At 55.7% G+C, this 23101-nt stretch overlaps 1 protein-coding gene across 1 annotated transcript in view; it reads right to left on the minus strand.

Annotated features, from left to right (window-relative positions):
- The window catches only part of SLC7A9 (solute carrier family 7 member 9), a 715482-nt gene that overhangs the window by 399526 nt on the left and 292855 nt on the right, over nt 1-23101 (minus strand). Inside the window, exon 5 of the mRNA XM_085639452.1 lies at nt 287-412. Within this exon, the coding sequence (XP_085495578.1) occupies nt 287-412 (126 nt within the window). The remainder of the gene's footprint in view (nt 1-286; nt 413-23101) is intronic.

Consider the following 23101-nt stretch of genomic DNA (forward strand, 5'->3'; position numbering starts at 1 on the left):
AAGTAGACTATTATAATGAAAAGAGCCACGTTTTATACAGGGATTTCAGAATCCTATGTATTATAACTTTTCAAAGCACCGTGATATCAAGCAGCATAGCAGAACGGCCAAATAAACATATAAATAATCTAGCCATTACTTTTAGACCATAATATACCAAGAAATTTGAAAGATCGAAATCGATAAAAATTAGTTAAAGAAGGAGATTTAAAATTGAAAGTTGTGTGTTAGAAAAAATATTTTGAAAGACGCATATGGAGATACTTTATTGCAATTTGAATCTCACCTTGTGCCAGATAGACAATTCCACTTATGATGATGATGATGACAATAATCATCTTAGCAGCAGCAAAGAAATTCTGAACATAACTCCCCATCTTTACACTGAGTGCATTCACAATTGTAATTGTCACTGTAAAAAGACAACTCAATATTAGGAACGGAGAACAGATATTGATTGAAACAAAGATTACAGTGTCACCATATTGGTCACTTGAATACCAGGGAATGCTTTTAACAGTTAATATTTTTGTTCCTCTTTTCTCAACTGCAATAGTTGCCATCAGCATTGCATTTGTAGTGTTAAATTAAATTCGGTGAGAAATACTTATCACCAATCACTGGTGCTTTTATCTTGGCTATTGCAAAATGCCAGTCTGTCTCCTCACAAAGATGGTACTCATAAACGGAAATTAAAAGCACACATTGGTGACAACCATAAGTTTAATTGTCATTGTCTGAGTAGACTTGAAGCAGGCAAACTTCCCCTGCCATATTTTCCATTCAGACCTCTCAAAAGTATTCGGGACATAATTTGGTAAGACTTGCATATGTTATAAATGTTACTTTTACATGAAAACCAACACCAGTATTTGATGCATTTACCAATAAAGAAATCTGACTAGTCAAACACAAATATAATATACTGTTTTGTTTCAGAAATCTCTCCTGCAAAATCATTTCTATTAGAAGCTGAGCTTAAAACTAAAACTGTGTGCCTGTTTGAACATTCTTTATTACATGACTTTTCTTTTTATGACATCTGTTTTATGTCCAATTGCACTATCAAATCTAAATACCCTATTTTAAAATACTCCCATCACTTGCTCCATTCGCTGTTTATGGATGGGTCTAACTTTCACCAAGCCTTCCTTGCCTCCTCTATTTGGTATAATAAATTTAATAAATTCTGCCACAAATCATTTTACTTCAAACACTGGAAAGAGAAGAATATAATATATGTACACCAACTTGTATCTCATAATTCTGTTTTGCCTATCTGAAAGAAACATGTTAGTTAGATTCCTTACCTTAGAATATCCCCAGTCAGGCTGGATCCGGAAAGATTTTTCATCAGCAGTACCCTTGCACGTCGGTAGGCATAGTCTGCAACTCTGCGTCAGTCGTCAGCGTCGTGATCGCCGGGATGATGTCGTCGGAGTACTTAGACTCCGCCCTCGCACGCTGACGTCAGTTCGTCTTTTTTCCGCGCCAGTAAGTGCAGATCCGGGAAGAGCGTACTCTTAGTCATTTTTTGACTAACTTTTTGGACATTTTTGTCTATCTTTTTCGAGTCGACTTCGACTCCTGGTGCCGGTAGGGATGCCCGGGTTCAAGTCGTGTGACGTCTGTCACTGACTGATGTCGGTTACTGACCCCCACCATCGGTGTCTCTACTGTCTTGGGGCCGACCACGATGACAAGTCGTGCCCTGACTGCCGGGCCTTGACCTCGAAGGCTAGGCTGGAGCGGTCCCGCAAGCTTCTCGAGATCCGGCAGTCGGCGCCGCTCGAGGTCCCGGTCGAGGAGGAGGTCGAGGGACTGGTCGCGGAGCCGCAGTCATCACCGCTCGTCGGGATCCAAGTCCTCGCATTCAAGTAAGTCGAGGCTTGGTAAAAAGAAGTCGAAGAAGCAACATCGCTCTTCTGACTCCCCTCGCCGGTCGTGCGACTCGGCCGAGGGTTCGGGTGGCACCACCCACGCGGCTCCGCCAGAGCCGCAGGAGTCGCATCTGGCCCCATACCCTCCGGTCCCTGGAACTCATGCGACTACGGGCGATATTCGAGACTTCCTCATGGCCATGAGGAGTCTCGTTCCGCCGTCGAGGCCTGCCGGCACGCCTCTGGGCCCCGCAGGTCTGCCTGGGGGTCCTAGCGAGCCGGCGGCTTCGGCCCCGGCGCTGTCGTCGACTTCAGTCCCGACGCCGCAGGTCCCCGTGGGATCAATGCCTGGATCCCGGTCAACGCCAGTTGACCTCACGACTCCTCCGCTGGCGCCGACCCCCATGGTGCCGCTCCCGGCGCCGTCCTCGGACGATGCCGTCCCTAGTTTCAGCCCCGGTTCGGGTCCGGCGTCGGAGCGGCGCCGTCTCTGGCGTCAATGGGTGAGTATTTCATCTATGACCCTACTCCGTCCTTTCTGCCTGTTTACCAGGAGATGGATGAAGGGAAGGACTGGGAGGGGTCTGAGGACCCTCTGGCACAGCAGTGCCAGTTAAGTCAGCACTGAGCAGACAAGCTGGGGGATGCCAGTGGTCTAGACACTTCGCCTGAGACTGGTTTCATCTCTCCTCCTTCCGTGGCTACGGAGGAGGGTGCGACTTATGCTGTGGTTCTGCACAGGGCGGCCCAGGCCTTACACCTAGAGCTCCCTGCAGCGGCTGTGAGGACTAACCTCCTCACTGAGGTGCTTCAACCGCCAGTAAGCTCTTTGGAGCCTCTACTGCAGTTTAATGAGGCCCTCACCGACGTTCTGATGGGCACTTGGTCCAAGCCCTCCACAGTCTCTCCTGTGGATCGGAACGTGGCCTGGCGCCACCGCCCAGCTCCGGGTGACCCCAGCTTTCTGTCCATACACCCCACCCCTGAGAGTCTGGTCATCCAGGCCTCCACGTCCCAAATCGCCTTCCCGTCCGCACATCCGGATCGGGAATCCAAAAGGTTGGAGCAGTTTGGCAAGAAACTGTTTTCCTCCCTCAATCTGGGGTTGCGGTCCATTAATACCGCGTGCCTTTTGGACCGTTACACCCACTCTTTGTGGGATACGGTGGCGGACGTGCTGCCCCAGTGTCCAGAGGACGCCAGGACACGGCTCGCCCAGGCTCTTGCTGAGGGGCGTGATGCAGCACGGTACTCCATCCGATGTGGACTTGACACCACGGACTCTCTGGGTAGAGCGATTGCAACAACTGTGGCGATTCGTCTTCACGCTTGGCTGAGGTCCATGAACTTTTCTGGGGATGTCCAGAGCACCCTCATGGACATGTCCTTTGATGGCCGTTGCCTTTTTGGCGACAAAGCAGATAGCGCGCTGGAGCGCTTTAAGGACTCCAGGGCTACGGCCATGTCTTTGGGCCTCTCTGCCCAGCGCCAGCAAACTTCTGCTTTTCGTCCCTTTCGTGGCAAAGGAAGGGGCGCCCCCGCACGTTCGTCCAGCCACAGGCCGCAGAACCAGCCTCAATGCGGTCGCAGACGTGGATTCTGCCGTGGCGGAGCAGGGGGACAGAGAGCCGGTCAGTCACATCTGCTCCTGCAGCATCTGCCTCAAAGCCTTCCTAGTCCGAGCTTTCAGGCCCATTCCACGCCAGTGGGAGGCAGAGTTCACCATCACCTGCTCCACTGGCGTACCATCACTTCGAACAGGTGGGTGCTGCAAATGGTCAGAAGGGGCTACTCCCTCCCCTTCGAAGCGACCCCTCCAGCCATGCCACTGCAGTACCACGTATGTCGAGGGATCACTTGCAACTTCTACAGGAGGAAGTTACGGCCCTCTTGGCCAAGGGGGCCATCGAGCGTGTTCCTGGCCCAGAAGTAGGATGGAGTTGTTACTCCCACTACTTTCTGGTTCCCAAGAAAGTCATAGGGGGCCTACGCCCTATCTTGGACCTCAGGAGCGTCAACGCCTTCCTCCGGAAGAAATTTAAGATGCTGACTTTAGCTCAGGTTCTGGCTGCCCTAGACCCTGGAGACTGGATGGTAGCGTTTGACTTGCAGGATGCTTATTTCCACATCCCCGTCCTGCCGATCCACCGGCATTACCTGCGGTTCACGGTAGGCCACGAGCACTTTCAGTTTACCGTGCTCCCCTTCGGCCTCACCAGTGCCCCTCGGGTGTTCACGAAAGTGATGGCGGTGGTCGCATCTCATCTGCGCAGATTAGGGGTTCCAGTCTTTCCCTATCTCGACGACTGGTTGTTGAAGGCGGGCTCGCCCCGAACAGTCATCTCCCACCTCCAGAATACAGCCGACCTTCTGCATTTGCTGAGGTTCTCCATCAACGTGCCCAAGTCACATCTGAGTCCCTCCCAGCAGCTCCTCTTCATCGGAGCGGTTCCGGACTCAGCGCAGTTTCGGGTCTATCCTCCCGAACGGCGGGTTCAGGATATTCAGGGTCTGATTCCGAGCTTTCAGCCTTTATCCCGAGTTTCGGTCAGGATAGCCCTACGGCTGCTGGGTCTGATGGCCTCCTGCATCCTGCTGGTACATCACGCCAGGTGGCGGATGCGGGTTCTGCAGTGGGACCTGAAGTTCCAGTGGGCGCAACATCAGGGCATCCTGTCTGATCACGTCCTGATCTCGGACGGCACTGCAAGACAGTTGCAGTGGTGGCTCACGGACCGCGATTGGGTCAGTGGCAGATCCCTCTCCCTACCCCAACCGGAGCATGTGGTGGTGACGGATGCGTCCCTCCTGGGATGGGGGGGCCACATGGGAGAGGCGGAGATTAGAGGACTCTGGTCTCCGGCGGAGTCCCGGCTCCATATCAACCTATTGGAGCTGCGGGCGATCCGGCTTGCGCTGAAGGCATTCCTTCCCTCTGTCCAGGGAAGTGTAGTGCAGGTGTTCACGGACAACACCACCACCATGTGGTATTGCAACAAACAGGGCGGGTTGGGGTTGTGGACCCTTTGTCAAGAGGCTCTGCGCCTCTGGACATGGCTGGAACATCAGGGCATCACCCTGGTGGTTGAACACCTGGCAGGCTCTCTGACCGCCTGGGCGGACGAACTCAGCCGCCGGTGCATGATGGATCATGAATGGCGTCTGAACTCGGACGTGGCGCAAGGCCTCTTTCGGCAGTGGGGAGAGCCTTGGCTAGATCTATTCGCCACCGAAGAGAACGCGCAATGTCCTCAGTTCTGCGCGTTGGAATTTCCAAGGCGGCACTCGCTCATGTGGAGTTGCGGTCTGTTATATGCCTTTCCGCCTATTCCACTTCTGCCCAGAGTGCTGAAGAAGATCAGGCGCGACTGGGCCCAAGTTATCCTTGTGGCTCCGGATTGGGCACGAAGATACTGGTATCCCGAGCTACTCAGTCTGTCAATCGATCCCCCGACTCGACTGCCTCTTCAGGAGGACCTTCTGTCGCAGCAGCAGGGGACGGTCCTCTACCCGAACATGTCCAGCCTCCACCTCCCTGCGTGGAGATTGAGCGTCGGCAGTTGATGCCATTTGACTTGCCTCCTGAAGTCTGTGATGTCATTCTGGCAGCCAGTCGTCCCTCCACTAAAACGTTATACGCCTGCAGGTGGAACAAATTTGTGGCATGGGGTGCACAGCAAAGGCTGTGGATCCCCTTTCCGCCCCTCTTTCTGAGGTTCTCCTCTTTCTTCTTTCCCTGGCCTAGCAGGGCTCTGCTCTGGGCACCATCAAGGGATATCTTTCAGCTGTTTCTGCCTTCTTAAGGCTTCCTGATCAGCCTTCTCTTTTCAAGTCCCCTGTTGTAAATAGATTCTTGAAAGGCATTACTCACATGTTTCCGCCTGTCCCCTTTGTGATGCCTCAGTGGGACTTGAATCTGGTGTTAACCTAGCTGATGTGTGCTCCCTTTGAGCCACTTCATAACTGCCCTCTTCGTCTTCTGACTCTCAAGACTGCTTTCCTGGTTGCCATCACCTCTGCCAGAAGGGTGAGTGAGCTCCAGGCTCTTTCTTCTAAGCCTCCTTTCCTCTCTGTTCATCAGGACAAGGTTGTTCTGCGGACTCGCCCTTCTTTTCTTCCTAAGGTGGTTACTGCCTTTCACATCGGGCAGTCTGTTACCTTACCCACCTTCTTTCCACCTCCGCATCCCTCGAAAGAGGAAGAGAGGCTCCACCGTCTGGACCCAAAACGTGCGCTCTCCTTTTATCTGGACCGCACAAAACAGTTCCGGGTGGACGACCAACTCTTCGTTGGCTACGTGGGCGCTAAGAAGGGGCGGGCAGTGCACAAGCGGACCATCTCTCGGTGGGTCGTTTTGTGCATTAAGGTCTGTTATTCCTTAGCTAAGAAGGATCCGGCTGAGGGCCCATTCCACTCGGGCCACAGCGGCTACTACTGCCTTGGGACGGGGAGTCCCTCTGCAGGACATTTGTCAGGCAGCAACGTGCGCATCCCTGCACACGTTTGCCAAGCATTACTGCCTGAACAGCCAAGTCCGGAGAGACGGCTTCTTTGGCCGTTCCGTTCTCCAGGACTTCCTGGTGTGATCTTGGTTCGCAGACCCACCACCGGGGTTGGTATTGCTGGGGTACCTATTCTAAGGTAAAGGAATCTAAATAACGTGTTTCTTTCAGATGAGCAAGTTACTTACCTTCGGTAACGCTATATCTGTAAGAAACATTAGTTAGTTAGATTCCTTACCGCCCCACCCATCCTCCCCATTCTGCGAACTGATATCTAGGGATAAGGTCATCCCTTTCAGGGCCCTAGTTCATGGCACCAGTGTCGGTTTCTTGCATGGCTCTGCGTTCCTGGCGCAGAAAGCTATGTACAGAACTGACATCTGCGCGCAAGGGCGGTGTCTAAGTACTCCGATGACGTCATCCCGGCAATCACGACGCCGACGACGGACGCGGAGTCGCAGACGACGCCTACCGACGCGCAAGGGTACTGCTGACGTAAAATCTTTCCGGATCCAGCCTGATGCCTGGGGATATTCTAAGGTAAGGAATCTAACTAACTAATGTTTCTTACAGATATATCATTACCGAACGTAAGTAATTTGTTCTTTAATGCATTACAAGACTATTATGATCTACCCTCTAACTGTTTTTCTCAATACTCTCAACTATCACAGGCACTTCAATCATTTCTTTCATCAAAAAACTTTCCTATGAATGATACTCCATTAATTCCCTTAACTCCTCTACTCAACATCTCTTTCGACCCTAATCCTAAAGCCTCCTTTTTAAAAAAAACGTTTTATTCTTATTCATGTAATTCGTTAGTTGTCATTACATCTGGAACATTTGCAACTCAATATAAGATACACATCAACATTATATAAATAATCCAATTATGACGTTATGCAGTAAGGTCAATAATCCCTGTTACAGATCCAGTGTACTATTAATTGGAGCAATGTTGAGATTGTTGGACATGACCTATAACCAATGTAACTTGTATGTAACATAACAGTATTTTACCCTTCCATTCGAGTCGTGTTGCAGCATATCTGCACACTACTACAAGCATCACATTGTTGTTCCTTCACTTCATCATATTAACCCAGACACCTGTCCTGTCTTTATATGGTATGTATTTAGTCTTGCATGCCTGCCAGCATCTGTAGCCTGTAATCGGCATGATTATTCCTGGTGTTATGGGGGTTGAGTGTATACTTGGGAATGGGGGCGGGGTGAAGGGGGAAGGGTGACAGGGGGGAGGAGGGAGGGAGTGAGGAGGTTGGGGAAGAGGAAGGGGAGTGGTGGGAGAGAGGAGTGAAAAAGGGGAATAATGTCGCACCTACAAGTATGCCTATGAGCTATGAGTTGCTGGCCTCCACTCCCCTTTCCATGCATTTTATATCTGAAAGAAACACGTTAGTTAGATTCCTCACCTTAGAATATCCCCAGGCGTCAGACTGGATCCGGAAGATTTTTCGTCAGCAATACCCCTTGCGCGTCGCTAGGCGTCGTCTGCGGCTCCGCGTCCGTCGTCGGCGTCGTGCGCCGGGATGACGTCGTCGGAGTACTTAGACGCCGCCCTCGCGCGCTGACGTCAGTTCTTCTTTTTTCCGCGCCAGTAAGCGCAGATCCGGGAGAGCTACCCCTTTTAGTCTTTTTTGACTAAATCTTTTTGATCATTTTTGATCCTTGTCTGTCGACATCTGGTGCCGGTAGGATGCCTGGGTTCAAGGCTTGCGAAGATTGTCATCGACTGATGTCGGTGACCGATCACCACCGCCGGTGCCTCTACTGCTTAGGCCTCGACCACGACGCGGAGTCGTGCAACGACTGTCAGGCCCTGACTTCGAAGGCTAGGCGGGAGCGGTCCCGCAAGCTTCTCGAGCTTCGCCACTCGGCTCCGCGTCGTGCGCGATCCCGGTCCAGGAGGAGGTCCAAGGATCGCTCGCGGAGCCCTAGCCGACGCCACCATCGATCGTCGGGCTCCAAGTCGTCGGGTAAGTCCAAACACTCTAAGAAGTCCAAGCGGCGACATCGCTCTTCGGACTCCCCTCGCCGGTCGCGCGACTCGGCCGAGGGTCCAAGTGGTTCCACCCCCGCGGCTCCGGCGGAGCCGCAGGTGCCGCGTCCGCCCCCATACCTTCCGGTCCCTGGGGCTGACGCGGCGCCGGCGGAGATCAGTGCCTTCCTCTCGGCCATGAGGAGCCTGGCCCCGCCGTCGACGCCCGCTGGTGCGCCTTCGGGCCCCGCGGACTCGACTGGGCGACCTCGCGTGCCGGCGGCTCCGGCCCCGGCGCCGTCGACGACTCCGGTCTCGACGCCGCAGGTCCCCGCGGTGCCCTTGCCTGGGCCCCAGTCGACGCCGGTTGACCTTGTCACTCCTCCACCGGCGCCGACGCCTGAACCACCGACGCCGTCACCGGCGCCACCGACGCCGACGCCTGTGACGCCGACGCCCCAGTTTTAGCCCTCATCCGGACCCGACGCCGGCACGGCGTCCGCCGACGCCGCATCCGACGCCGCTTGAGTCCTACCATCTCTACAGTCCGGTTCCGATCATTCCTCCTGTTTATCAGGAATCGGAAGAAGGGGGCGACTGGGAGGGGTTCGAGGACCCTCTGGCTGTTCAGTCACAGCTTTCTCAGGACTGGGCAGATGAACTGGGGGAGGCCAGCGGGCTGGACACCTCGCCAGACGCTGGATTCACTTCTCCTCCGACCGTGGCTTCGGAGGAGGGTGCAGCATTTTCTGTGGTGCTGCGCAAGGCGGCTGAGGCCCTTGGGCTCGAGTTGCCTGCCGTGGCTGTGAGGACCAACATCCTCACTGAGGTGCTTCAAACCTCAGCAAGCTCCACTGAGCCTCTGCTGCCGTTCAATGAGGCCCTCACTGACGTTCTGCAGGGCACCTGGTCCAAGCCCTCCACAGTTCCTCCTGTGGATAGGAACGTTGCCAGGCGCCACCGCCCTGCTCCGGGCGACCCCAGTTTCCTGTCCCAACACCCCACCCCCGAGAGTCTGGTTATCCAGGCCTCTACTTCCCAATCCTCCTTCCCGACCGCTCCGCCGGACCGGGATTCCAAGAGACTCGAGCAGTTTGGCAAGAAACTGTTCTCGTCCCTTAGTTTGGGCCTGCGGTCCTTAAATACCGCCTGTCTCTTGGACCGTTATTCCCATTCCCTGTGGGATACGGTGGAGGACGTGCTGCCCCTGTGTCCGGAGGAGGTCCGGACGCGTCTTACCCAGGCTTTGGCCGATGGGAGGGATGCAGCACGGCACGCCATAAGATGTGGGCTTGACACCACGGACTCGCTAGGTCGGGCGATTTCCACCACGGTGGCGCTCCGCCGCCACGCCTGGATGCGGTCCACGTCATTTTCCGGGGATGTCCAGAACACCCTCATGGACATGCCCTTTGATGGCACTCGCCTGTTTGGTGAGAAGGCGGACAGTGCGCTGAACCGCTTTAAGGACTCCCGGGCTACGGCCAAGTCCTTGGGCCTCTCGGCTCCGCGGGCGCACACCTCCGCTTTTCGCCCCTTTCGTGGCCAAGGAAGGGGCGCCTCCTCACGTCCGCAAAGCCACCAGCCGCAGAACCAACCTGCGCGCGGTCGCGGACGTGGCTTCCGCCGTGGCGGAAATGGAGGCCGACGTGGTCAGCCCACATCCACCCCGGCAGCATCCGCCTCAAAGCCTTCCTAGTCCGAGCTTTCAGGCCCATACCACGCCAGTGGGCGGCAGAGTTCGCCATCACCTGCTCCACTGGCGGTCCATAACATCGGACAGGTGGGTGCTGCAAATCGTCCGAAGGGGCTACTCCCTCCCCTTCGAGACGACCCCTCCAGCCATGCCACCGCAGCACCACCGTATCTCGGGGGATCATTTGGATCTTCTCCGCGAGGAAGTTTCGGCTCTCTTGGCCAAGGGGGCCGTCGAGCGCGTTCCGAGTCCAGAAGTAGGTCGTGGTTGTTATTCCCACTACTTTCTGGTTCCCAAGAAGGGCAAGGGGGGCCTGCGCCCTATCTTGGACCTCCGGAACGTCAATGCCTTCCTCCGAAAGGAAAGGTTCAAGATGCTAACGTTGGCTCAGGTTTTAGCTGCCCTAGACCCTGGAGACTGGATGGTAGCGTTGGACTTGCAGGACGCATATTTCCATATCCCCGTCCTGCCGGCCCACCGGCGTTACCTGCGGTTCACGGTGGGCCAAGAGCACTTTCAGTTTACCGTGCTCCCCTTCGGCCTCACCAGTGCCCCTCGGGTGTTCACGAAAGTGATGGCGGTGGTCGCAGCTCATCTGCGCAGATCAGGGGTCCCAGTCTTCCCCTATCTCGACGACTGGTTGTTGAAGGCGGGCTCGCCCCAGGCAGTCGTCTCCCACCTCCAGACTACGGCGGATCTCCTGCATTTGCTGGGGTTTTCCATCAACGTGCCGAAGTCACACTTGAGTCCCTCTCAGAAGCTCCTCTTCATCGGAGCGGTTCTCGATTCGGCGCAGTTCCGGGTCCATCCACCGGAACAGCGGGTCCGGGATATACAGGCCCTGATTCCCATCTTTCGGCCTCTATCCCGGGTTTCGGTCAGGCTAGTGTTGCGGCTTCTGGGGCTGATGGCCTCCTGCATCCTACTAGTGCATCACGCCAGGCGGCGCATGCGGGCTCTGCAGTGGGACCTGAAGTTTCAGTGGGCCCAGCATCACGGCAACCTGTCCGACCATGTCTTGATCTCGGAGGGTACTGCACAGCAGTTGCAGTGGTGGCTCACGGACCGCGAGTGGGTCAAGGGCAAGAGCCTCTCCCTTCCCCAACCGGAACATGTCGTAGTGACGGATGCGTCCCTCCTGGGATGGGGTGGCCATATGGGAGAGGCGGAGATCAGAGGCCTCTGGTCTCCGGCGGAGTCTCGTCTCCACATCAACCTGTTGGAGTTGAGAGCGATCCGGCTTGCACTGAAAGCCTTCCTTCCCTCTGTCAGGGGAAGTGTCGTGCAGGTGTTCACGGACAACACCACCGCCATGTGGTACTGCAACAAACAGGGCGGGGTGGGGTCGTGGACCCTTTGTCAGGAGGCTCTGCGCCTCTGGACATGGCTGGAACACCAGGGCGTCACCCTGGTGGTTCAACATCTGGCGGGCTCTCTGAACGCCAGAGCAGACGAACTCAGCCGCCGGTGCATGATGGATCACGAATGGCGTCTGAACTCCGAAGTGGTGCAAGGCCTCTTTCAGCAGTGGGGAGAGCCTTGGTTAGATCTATTCGCCACCGAAGAGAACGCGCAATGTCAGCAGTTCTGCGCGTTGGAATTTCCAAGGCGGCACTCGCTCGGCGACGCTTTTCGTCACGAGTGGAGTTGCGGTCTGTTGTACGCCTTTCCGCCTATACCACTTCTGCCCAGAGTGCTGAAGAAGATCAGGCGCGACCGGGCCCAAGTCATCTTGGTGGCTCCGGATTGGGCACGAAGATACTGGTATCCCGAGCTACTCAGTCTGTTGACCGATCCCCCGATACGTCTGCCCCTTCGGGAGGATCTTCTGTCGCAGCAGCAGGGGACGGTCCTCCACCCGAACCTGTCCAGCCTCCACCTCCATGCGTGGAGATTGAGCGGCGGCAGTTGATGCCATTTGACTTGCCTCCTGAAGTCTGTGATATCATTCTGGCAGCCAGGCGTCCCTCCACAAAGTCGGTATACGCCTGCCGGTGGAACAAATTTGTGGCATGGTGCACAGCAAAGGCTGTGGATCCCCTTTCCGCCCCTCTTTCTGAGGTTCTCCTCTTCCTTCTTTCTCTGGCCCGGCAGGGCTCTGCCCTGGGCACCCTGAAAGGTTATCTTGCTGCCATCTCCGCCTTCTTGCGGCTTCCTGATCAGCCTTCTCTTTTCAAGTCCCCTGTGGTTACACGCTTTCTCAAAGGCATTACACACACGTTCCCTCCTGTCCCTTTTGTAATGCCTCAGTGGGACTTGAATCTGGTTTTGACATTCCTGATGTGCGCTCCCTTCGAGCCTCTTCACAATTGCCCTCTTCGTCTTCTAACTCTAAAGACTGCTTTTCTGGTAGCCATCACCTCGGCTAGACGGGTGAGTGAGCTCCAGGCTTTATCTTCAAAGCCTCCTTTTCTATCTGTTCATCCGGACAAGGTTGTCCTTCGGCCTCGTCCCTCCTTTCTTCCTAAAGTGGTGACTCCATTTCACCTTGGGCAGTCTGTCACCTTGCCCACCTTCTTTCCGCCTCCGCATCCTTCCAAAGAGGAAGAGAGGCTCCACCGTCTGGACCCAAAACGTGCGCTCTCCTTTTATCTGGACCGCACAAAACAGTTCCGGGTGGACGACCAGCTTTTTGTTGGGTACGTGGGCGCTAAGAAGGGGAAAGCTGTGCACAAACGAACCATCTCTCGGTGGGTCGTTTTGTGTATAAAAATCTGCTATTCCTTGGCTAAAAAGGACCCTCCTGTTGGGCTGCGCGCCCATTCTACTCGGGCCACGGCGGCTACTACTGCCTTGGGACGGGGAGTCCCTTTGCAGGACATCTGTCAGGCGGCGACGTGGGCTTCGCTACACACGTTTGCCAGGCATTATTGCCTTGACAGCCAAGTCCGGAGGGATGGCTTCTTTGGCCGTTCTGTCCTCCAGGACTTTCTGGTGTGATCTTGGTTCGCAGACCCACCACCGGGGATGGTATTGCTTGGGTATCTATTCTAAGGTGAGGAATCTAACTAACGTGTTTCTTTCAGATGAACAAGTTACTAACCTTCGGTAACGATGTATCTGTAAGAAACATTAGTTAGTTAGATTCCTCACCGACCCTCCCATCCTCCCCGTTCTGCGAACTGACATCTAGGGTTAAGGTTGTCCTTTCAGGCCCCTAGATTTTATTTTTGGCACCAGTGTCGGTCTTTGCATGGCTCTGCGTTCCTGGCGCGGAAGGCTATGTACAAGAACTGACGTCAGCGCGCGAGGGCGGCGTCTAAGTACTCCGACGACGTCATCCCGGCGCACGACGCCGACGACGGACGCGGAGCCGCAGACGACGCCTAGCGACGCGCAAGGGGTATTGCTGACGAAAAATCTTCCGGATCCAGTCTGACGCCTGGGGATATTCTAAGGTGAGGAATCTAACTAACTAATGTTTCTTACAGATACATCGTTACCGAAGGTTAGTAACTTGTTCGTTACCTCTCATTAGCTACCCTTCTTCCTCTCAGGAGCATCCGTGGTTGCCCCCAAGCGCTCACACCAAGCCATGCGGAAGTCTAATAGTATCGCATCCCATGCTGCCGCTATTGGTTTCCTACGCAAACCCCCCGCGTCTTCACGATGGAGCACTACGCTTTCCACCTGCGCCCAGCGCGTCAGGGACTGATACCAGGCCTTCGCCGTTGGAGGGATAGGAGACTTCCAGCGACGCTGAGCAGGCACGTGCCACTATGAGGCCTAAGTCTATGTATCTGTAAGTTACCTTGTATTTTTTGGGTCTTTGGTACAGTCCTAGTATACACAGTTCCCATGACCAGTCTAAGGTTTGTTCCGTGCATTGAGTTAAACAGCTAGTAACTGTACCCCAATATGTTTGAAGGGCTGCGCATGACCACAGCATATGGAGCAGGTCTGTACCTGTTTCATCACACCTTGCGCACTTTGCGTCCGCGTGGTCAAAGTATTTATTTTTATGTTCTGGCGTCAGATAGGCTCTGTGGGTTGTGTAGTATTGAATGAGTTGGAATCTGGCATTTCGAGGGACTCTTGTGGAACTCCTGAGTATATCTTCCCATTCACGCTCCGTGGTGGGCCTCTGCAAGTCCGCTTCCCATTGAGCATGAAGTGAAAGTAACTTCGGTGCCGTGTGTGTTCTAAGGGCTTCCGCGAACCAGTTGGTAAGATGGCTGCTTCAGCCAGTTCATGTAAATACTGTATCTGAAAGAAACACGTTAGTTAGATTCCTCACCTTAGAATATCCCCAGGTGTCAGGCTGGATCCGGAAAGATTTTTGTAGCAATACCCCTTGCGCGTCGGTAGTCGTCATCTGCGGCTCCGCGTCCGTCGTCGGCGTCGTGCACCGGAATGACGTCGTCGGAGTACGTAGACGCCGCCCTCGCGCGCTGACGTCAGTTCTTCTTTTTTCCACGCCAGTAAGCGCCGATCCGGGAAGAGCTTACCCCTGGTCATTTTTTGACTACCTTTTTGACTCCTTTTGGTCTATCTACTCGACTCTGCTGCCGGTAGGATGCCTGGTTTCCAGGCCTGTGACGCCTGTCATCGCCTGATGTCGGTGACGGATCACCATCGCCTGTGCCTGCATTGCCTGGGGCCCGACCATGACGCGGAGTCGTGCCTCGATTGCAAGGCCTTGACGTCTAAAGCTAGACGGGAGCGGTCCCGTAAGCTTCTCGAGCTTCGCCACTCGGCTCCGCGTCGCTCTCGGTCCCGGTCCAGGAGGAGGTCCAAGGACCGCTCGCGGAGCCGCAGCCATCGTCATTGCTCGTCGGGGTCTTCGGATAAGTCGAAGCACTCCAAGAAGTCCAAGAGACGACATCGCTCTTCGGACTCCACTCGCCGGTCGTGCAACTCGGCTGAGGGTCCGGGTGGTTCCACCCCCGCGGCTCCGTCGGAGGCGCAGGAGTCGCGTCCGTCCCCATACCCACCAGTCCCTGGGACTGACGCGACTCCGGCGGAGGTCAGTGCCTTCCTCTCGGCCATGAGGAGCCTGACTTCGCCGTCGACGCCTGCCGGCGCGCCTTTGGGCCCCGCAGGCATGACTGGGCGACGTAGCGTGCCGGCGGCCCCGGCGCAGTCGACGGCTCCGGCCTCGATGCCGCAGGTCCCTGAGGGATCCAGGCCTGGATTTCAGTCGGCGCCGGTCGACCTCACGACACCTCCTCCGCCGACACCGGTTCCACCTCCGGCGCCGTCTCCGTACGACGCCGTTCCCCGGTTCAGCCCCGGTCCGGACCCGACGCCGGTGCGGCGCGGCACCCGACGTCGATGGATGACAATTTCATCTACCGTCCGGCTCCGATCGTTCCTCCTGTTTAGCAGGAATCGGAATACGGGGCTGACTAGGAGGGGTCTGAGGACCCTATGGCCCTCCAGGGTCAACTTGCACAGGACTGGGCAGACGAACTGGGGGATGCCAGTGGTCTGGACACTTGGCCGGACGCTGGCTTAATCTCTCCTCTGACTGTGGCCTCGGAGGAGGGTGCAGCTTTTTCAGTGGTGCTGCGCAAGGCAGCCGAAGCCCTAGGGCTGGAGTTGCCTGCTGTGGCCGTGAGGACTAACGTCCTCACAGAGGTCCTTCAACCGACAGCAAGCTCCACTGAGCCTCTGCTGCAGTTTAATGAGGCCCTCATAGACGTTCTACAGGGCACTTGGTCCAAGCCCTCCACAGTTCCTCCTGTGGGCTGGAACGTTGCTCGGCGCCACCGTCCTGCTCCGGGTGACCCCAGTTTCCTCTCCCAACACCCCACCCCCGACAGTCTGGTTATCCAGGCCTCAACCTCCCAATCCTCCTTCCCGTCCGCTCCTCCGGATCGGGAATCCAAGAGGTTGGAACAGTTTGGCAAGAAACTGTTCTTGTCCCTGAGTTTGGGGCTGCGGTCTTTAAATACCGCTTGTCTTTTGGACTGTTATTCCCACTCTCTGTGGGATACGGTGGAGGACGTGCTGCCCTTGTACCCGGTGAAGGCCCGGGCACGGCTCGCTCAAGCACTTGCTGACGGTCGAGATGCAGCACGGCATGCCATTCGGTGTGGACTTGACACCACGGACTCGCTGGGTCGGGCGATTTCCACCACGGTGGCGCTTCGGCGTCACGCCTGGCTGAGGTCCACGTCATTTTCGGAGGATGTCCAGAGTTCCCTCATGGACATGCCTTTTGATGGCACTCACCTTTTTGGTGAGAAGGCGGACAGTGCGCTGGCTCGGTTCAAGGACTCCCGGGCCACGGCCAAGTCGTTGGGTCTTTCGGCCCCGCGGCCGCAAACTTCCGCTTTTCGTCCCTTTTGTGGCCATGGAAGGGGCGCCTCCTCATGTCCGCCCAGCCACCGGCCGCAGAACCAACCTGCACGCGGTCGCGGACGTGGATTCCGCCGAGGCGGTACTGGAGGTCAACGTGCCAGTCAGTCCACATCTACCCCAGCAGCATCCGCCTCAAAGCCCTCGTAGTCCGAGCTTTCAGGCCCATTCAACGCCAGTGGGCGGCAGGGTTCGCCATCACCTGCTCCACTAGCGCTCCATCACTTCGGACAGGTGGGTGCTGCAAATCGTCCGAAGAGGCTACTCCTTCCCTGTGAGAAGTTGGCCTGATGTATGATGTCACTAGTTCTAGTGTACACCTTATATCAGTCCAAATACCCTTATGGTGATTGGTTGTAAAGTCAACCTTATAGACCAGCTATCCTAGTGGTAGCATGGACAAGAGCAGTCTTAGGCTAAACTCTGAATGGCATGTGAAGCCAGCTGTGATACCATATATAATCCCTTGAATACCAAATGAAAGGACACCACAACAGATATATATATAAAATAAAGTGTATTTATTCTAGTCAAACCCTCAGCACTCTTTCTGAGATTAGAGGTAAGTACAACACAGTCTTATTTAAGCATACATTAAGTCACACAGGTAAGTAATACAGTTAGGCCCTAGGGGCCACGCAAACCATATACTAAGTAAGTGGTATAAGGACCACTGTCACGGAAATAGAATAGGCCTAGGCCTAGGGAATCGCTGGGGCTACACTACACTAGCGTTAGTTAGGAAGTGGGAGGCCCACGGGATTCGTGTGCAGAGTGGAAACACTCACGCGTAATGCGTAAAAGTCACTAGCAATAGTACAGTTTAGAAAACGATAGATTTAGGACACTTCCGGAGTAGCTAGGAAGTCGAGACTGGAAAACTAGACACTAGGATAGTCACTATCCTGATGAGCACCGGAGTACCCAAGTTACCTAGCCCACAGGCTGCGGGTGCATAGGGGTGAAGTTGCGTTGGTTTTCGTCGTCGACTCCTATGGATGCCTGAAGAAAGATGCTGACAGGCAGTCAGTGAAGAGTGTCCGGTGGATCCCAAGGCTGGGATCAAGAAGAGAGGAGACCTGCAAGCAGAAGGGACAGAGTCAAGGTCACTAGCCAGTGACCACGTGGGACCAGGAAGGAACCAGGCGATGTCGTGAAGATTGCAGGTGAAGGTGAAGCTTGTCGCTGCAGCCAGGAGGACCAGGAAGCGTCGAGGACGACCAGGACCAGGAGGCGAGCTGTCCCACGAAGGCTCTTGCTGTCGGCGGCGTCGAAGTTGGACTAGGACTCACCAAGCCTTGGCAAGCGGAACCCACGAAGAACGGAGGACTTGCTTCTGGTGCAGACCAGGAAGGTCTGGGGTGCTTCTTCTTTGCAGAGAAGCGGGAGCCAGTCTGGAGGAGCCAAACCAGTGCAGAAGATTTCAGGGTGCGTCGTCACAAAGGCCACTAGCCAGCGGGCAAGCAACCGGACAGACGCGGCAAGCAGGAAAATGCAGAAGGGCCCCACGCAGGACTCGTGGAGTGTGGGGGGCTGATCTTCGGTGCAGATGGTGCTTGGGGTTGGGGCTTCTCAATCCCCGGTGCACAACTTCGAGGGTGCCTCAGAAGCTGCGCTTTAAGTTACTAGCCACTTTTCCCAGGTAGCCGGTCCCACGTCGCTCGTCGCCTCCACGGATCTCAGCGTTGCTGTGGATGTGGATCAGGGTCGGAGAAGTCTGGAAGTCAAGGCTCTGGTCGGGCTCTGCAGTCGGTTCCTCGTAGACTGTGGGCAAAGCAAAGGGTAGTCTCTTGATGGTGCCTGTTTGCCCAGGGTAGCCACTCCTTGGCCACAAGGGAGATTCTTCAGTCTTCTTCTTTCGTCGAATGTCGAAGGTCCAGAGTTTCTGTTCAAGTTTGCAGGTTCAGGATAATCTAAAGTCTTGAGGCCCAACTCCCACTCTTATACTAATCTGGGGGGCTGGGATACCTGCTAGGTCACGCCTTATGGGTGGGACCTGGGAGGGGGTGGTTACACCCACTTCCCTTTGTCCAGTTTCGCGCCAGAGCTGGGGCTGGAGTGCCCCAGCGCCGGTTTGAACTGGACTATGCAAGGAACACCTTGTGTGCCCCAGGCATGTCTCATTCCTTTCAGCCCACCCTGCCCCAATACACTAAAGGCTGTCTGGGGAGGTGCTAGCACCTCCCCAAGCAGGAAACCTATTGTCCAGGCCTCCCTGGCTGGGATCACTCCCAGCTGCAGGAGGTCAGACTTGTGTCGTGGCAGCAGCATCCATTTTGTGATGCTGAGGCTTTGGTCAGAGGCTAACAGTGAAGTATGATTTTAACATGTCTTTCCCTCTAGAAGGGGGGAATAATATCCTCATGTCCAGAAATGGCATGGGGGTATTATTCCACAGTGTTAGACACCTTACACGACATGTTTCGATAAAGCCGAACCATAGTTACCATAACCGTCTAAGATAATAAGGCACTTTAAGAGTATATGGTAGGCTATATCATAGAACAGCTATAAGGACTTGGTTCCGAAAGCTGCAGACAGGCTCAGCTCATGCTAGAGCACCATCTCACATGTTACCAAGCACTCTGCCTCCAGGATTGTTAAGGCCTGCCATAGGAGTGACTGATAGGTACACATATGTCTATATGTAAGTTAGGTATAGGAATACTACACCTAAGCAAGGGGTGATTACACGACCTTGCCCCAGCTGAGTGATCAGCCAGTTGTGTCAAAATGGAAGGCCAGGCCAGGGGTGGCATAATACATGCTGCAGCCCCTGGTAGGCCTAGGGTACACCTATGCCCTGGGTACCTAGGGTACACTGTACAGGGGCCAATAAGGTGATCCTATCCAAATGGGTTATGTACCTAAAGTACATAGTATTAATTTAGAGAGAGAACAGCAGGGCTGTGGGTCTGATTAGCAGGCCCACAGCCACATCTAAGTCGAAAACCAGTAAAGCAAAAGCAAAAAGTGGGGGTGAACATAGAAAGCAGACCCTACTCTCCTACACTCCCCTTCAAGACGACCCCTCCAGCCATGCCACCGCTGAACCACCGTATGTCGGGGGATCATTTGCACCTTCTACGAGAGGAAGTGTCGGCCCTCTTGGCAAAAGAGGCCGTCGAGCGCGTTCCTGGTCCGGAAGTAGGTCGTGGTTGCTATTCCCACTTGTAGGAGAGTAGGGTCTGCTTTCTATGTTCACCCCCACTTTTTGCTTTTGCTTTACTGGTTTTCGACTTAGATGTCTGGGCAAAGCCCTTTATCCCCCCGTGCTCGAATCGAAGCATTCTGAAGACCTGACGTTCAGGCTACGTTAGTACCTGTGATAGTTCGGTGGGTAGAGCACCAGTTTTCAGAAGACGTTGTTTCTCTCGCGCACCCTGCGCCGCCCAGGGGAAAGTCCCTGGACCAATGGGTAGAGAGTGCCGCTCGTCTCTGGGCGGGTAGGCATCCGGCGTGTATCTTCACATGCAATTCATTACACTCCAAAGAGGATGTGGTCCGTCGGCTGCGCTGCCGCCTCTGGTGCAGGAAACCAGGGTTCGAGCCTCGAGGTCGCATCCGCACCCTGTGGTTCTGGGCAAATCACGTCATCTTCCCGTGCCTGAATGTGTAATGTAAATACGGTGCTCATGTACAGTGCTCCAATACCTTTGGGTCGAGCTCGCGCTCTATAAATATGCAAAAAACAAAACAGAAAACAAAAGTGTTTCGCCTGACCGGGGTGCGCGCTATTCCCTGCTAGGCCTCGAGGCCCCGCGGGGGGCGCACGCATTGAGGGGTGCTCTGGGGGGGGCGCCTGCGTGTTCTGGGGCGGCAGACGCTGGTGTTTGCGTATTTTGACCGGGCATTGGGCCCGGGCCTGGCCGCGATGCCCTATCCCCGCGCTGCGTGCATCGGGTGCGTTGAACCGCATTATGCGCGGTTCCGCAGGGGCTGAGGGGGCGTCCGCATGTCCCCCCCCCCCCTGCTCCCGCGCTGGATCGCGAGTGGTGCCCGTGGAGCACGAGGGGGCGAATGCCGGTTTGCGTCGTACCCGCTCCGGCACCGGGGTCGAGGTGATGATCAATTCAATCCCCCTCCCCCTTCAATGCCTGCGCAGTCCCTGCCCCAGTTTCAGTAGGACCTCACTGCCGGTACCGGGGGGGGCGGGGGGGGGGGCGGATGATGCGAGGCAACGCGCGCGCTCTACAGCCCTGGATGGCGCCCACATGCACGCTAGGCAGCCCGCATTAAAATGCCTGCGTGTGCACGGTATTTAATTGTAGGCAGAGGCAGTTTGCCGATCTCGGATGCTGTAGCTCAAAGGCAGGGTGAAGTGGCTTGGGTGCGGCAGTCCCCTCCGATGCTGGGGTTCGAGGCCCACCACCAGCTCCAAAACGACAGCTTGATGTCTTTTAGAGTCAAAGTATATGAGGCCCTGGGTTCAACCCCCGGCACCTCCAGTGCACTACTTTTCTCTGGAAATGTCTTCTCGTTGTGCCCAACCCGGCGGCGACGCAGGGCCGGGCTCGGCAGGGTCTGGAGGGGAGGCCATCCAGGGGCTACACGGCAGCTCCAGCGCTCCAGGCAGCGTTTTGCGAAGAGAATTACTGTGGCTGACCCAAGAACAAACGCTCCAACCCCCAACCTTGACACCCCCCCCCCCACCTCCAACCTGATTTGCCCGACAAGGTCAAGGGGCGCCAGGCAGGGGGCAGACGGGCTTTAGCAGAACTCCAGCCGGGGGGGGGGGGGCGGCGCTGCCAGGCCGTGCTAGTGGTGACTGCGCGTTAGCTTGTTAGCTTGGGTAGAAAGGATGGTGGGGCACGCGAGGAGGCTCGGCGCCACACTGCCAGATCATGGAGTTCAGTGGTTTGATGGGTCCATGCAGGGCCCTGCGCCGACCTTAGGGGCACAGGTCCAGGGCCCGGCAGGCCCCCTCAGTTATTTGCGGGCATTATTGGTGCGCGCTATGTCCCTTTCACGGGGGAGGCCGGTCAAATTGTGCAAGCTCCGGGTGCCTGTAGGAGCAGAACATCGGAGCGAGCGTATGGTTAGAGGCAGTTTTCCCCAGGACAGTCACAGCACAGGTCCGCTTCTCTGTGACGGCAGCACGACCCGCGGGATAGTTTAGGGCGTTATTTCAGGCTGCAGGGCAGAGGCTAAGGCTTTGCTGTGTACAAATTAACAAGTGACCCGGTTGGAGTGGGACCGCAGCCCGACGTCCCTAATGGCACATCATTTTCATAGTGCGAAGTTAGCCAACTCCTCCCTGGGCAGCATACCCCTGCGCGAGCAGAGGCAGCCAATTGGTCTCCACCGGAGTGTCTTCCTGCAGCCACGGTGCCATTTGCATTTGGAGACTGAAAATAGGAGCTGGGTTGTGGGCACGTCATCACGCGGCTGGAAGGGCCCCTGGGGGGTTTTCTTCGTGCATTATCCTCCCTGAGGCCACGAGGTGCATGCGGATGATAGCGCTGCCTCCTCACCAGACAGAGCACAGCACGATGCATCCTAATTAATATCTGCCACTCCATTGCCATGGAAACTACAAGGTTAGAGAGGCCGCCTGTAGCTGGCCTCGTGCTTTAGGGCATAGGACACAGCCGTGCTGTGTCCCCCCCCCCCTTGGTAGAGGCAACCTTTTCACAAAGGGGGGGGACATTGCCGACCTGGAATCGAATTTGTTGGCGGTAGCACCAAAAGGTTTTGGCACACCTTGGTGGCACGGTGGTTTAGGTGAATGATCATGGATTGGGGTTGTTTCGTTCACTTTATCGATCGAGTGGGTTGCTGTCCCATCCGTGGGATGGGTTTTCTGCCACATAACTATTTCACTGGTGCGGAGTGGTTGTTGGAGATCAATGCGCAAGCATGGGCTGCGATCGGTTTGGCCTGGCCAGCAGGGAGCGGCACAGGCCTTGAGTAGGGGGACTGGCATACGGCACAGGCAGGAGTCCCTTTCTCTCACTTTACATCAGTGATGCCCTTGGACCTGGGAGGCGTCAGTTTACACCCTCAGCACCGCCGAACACATGCACTTCCAGATCCACACGGACCCCAAGACCACCCTAAGTGGCACCCTCGTCTACAGACCACCAGGACCCCGGGCTCAATTCTGCGACTCCATCGCCGACCTCATCAGCTCACACGCACTGACCTCCATCAACTACATCCTCCTCGGAGACCTGAACTATCACCTGGAGAACAACAACGACAGCAACTCCTCCACCCTTATCGACAATCTCGCCAACCTCGGACTCAAACAGCTCGTCACAACGCCGACCCATATCGCCGGCCACACACTTGACGCAATCTTCTCCTCAAGTCCCCACGTCACCTTCAGCCACGCCTCCGAACTCACCTGGACTGACCACCACTGCATCCATTTCTCCTTCCGAAAACCACTCACACACCACCGCACCCTACAGACCCCCCGCCGCCGCTGGGGCAAAATCACTGAAGAACAACTACAGACAAGCCTCGCACTCAACCCTCCGACGTACCCCACCAACCCGGATGATGGTGCGCTCTCCCTCGAACGCTGGATGAACGACTGCGCCAACACCATCGCGCCGCTGAAAAATCCCACCAACAGAGGTACCAGCAGAAGAGTCAGCTGGTTCACCCTGGAACTCCTCGACTCCAAACGCACCTGCCGGAAATTGGAAAACACACGGAACAGGAACAAGACGCCAGACAGCCACACTGCCTACAAAGACGCCATCCGCAA

The sequence above is a fragment of the Triturus cristatus genome, chromosome 12, assembly GCF_964204655.1.
Source record: "Triturus cristatus chromosome 12, aTriCri1.1, whole genome shotgun sequence".
Taxonomy (NCBI): domain Eukaryota; kingdom Metazoa; phylum Chordata; class Amphibia; order Caudata; family Salamandridae; genus Triturus; species Triturus cristatus.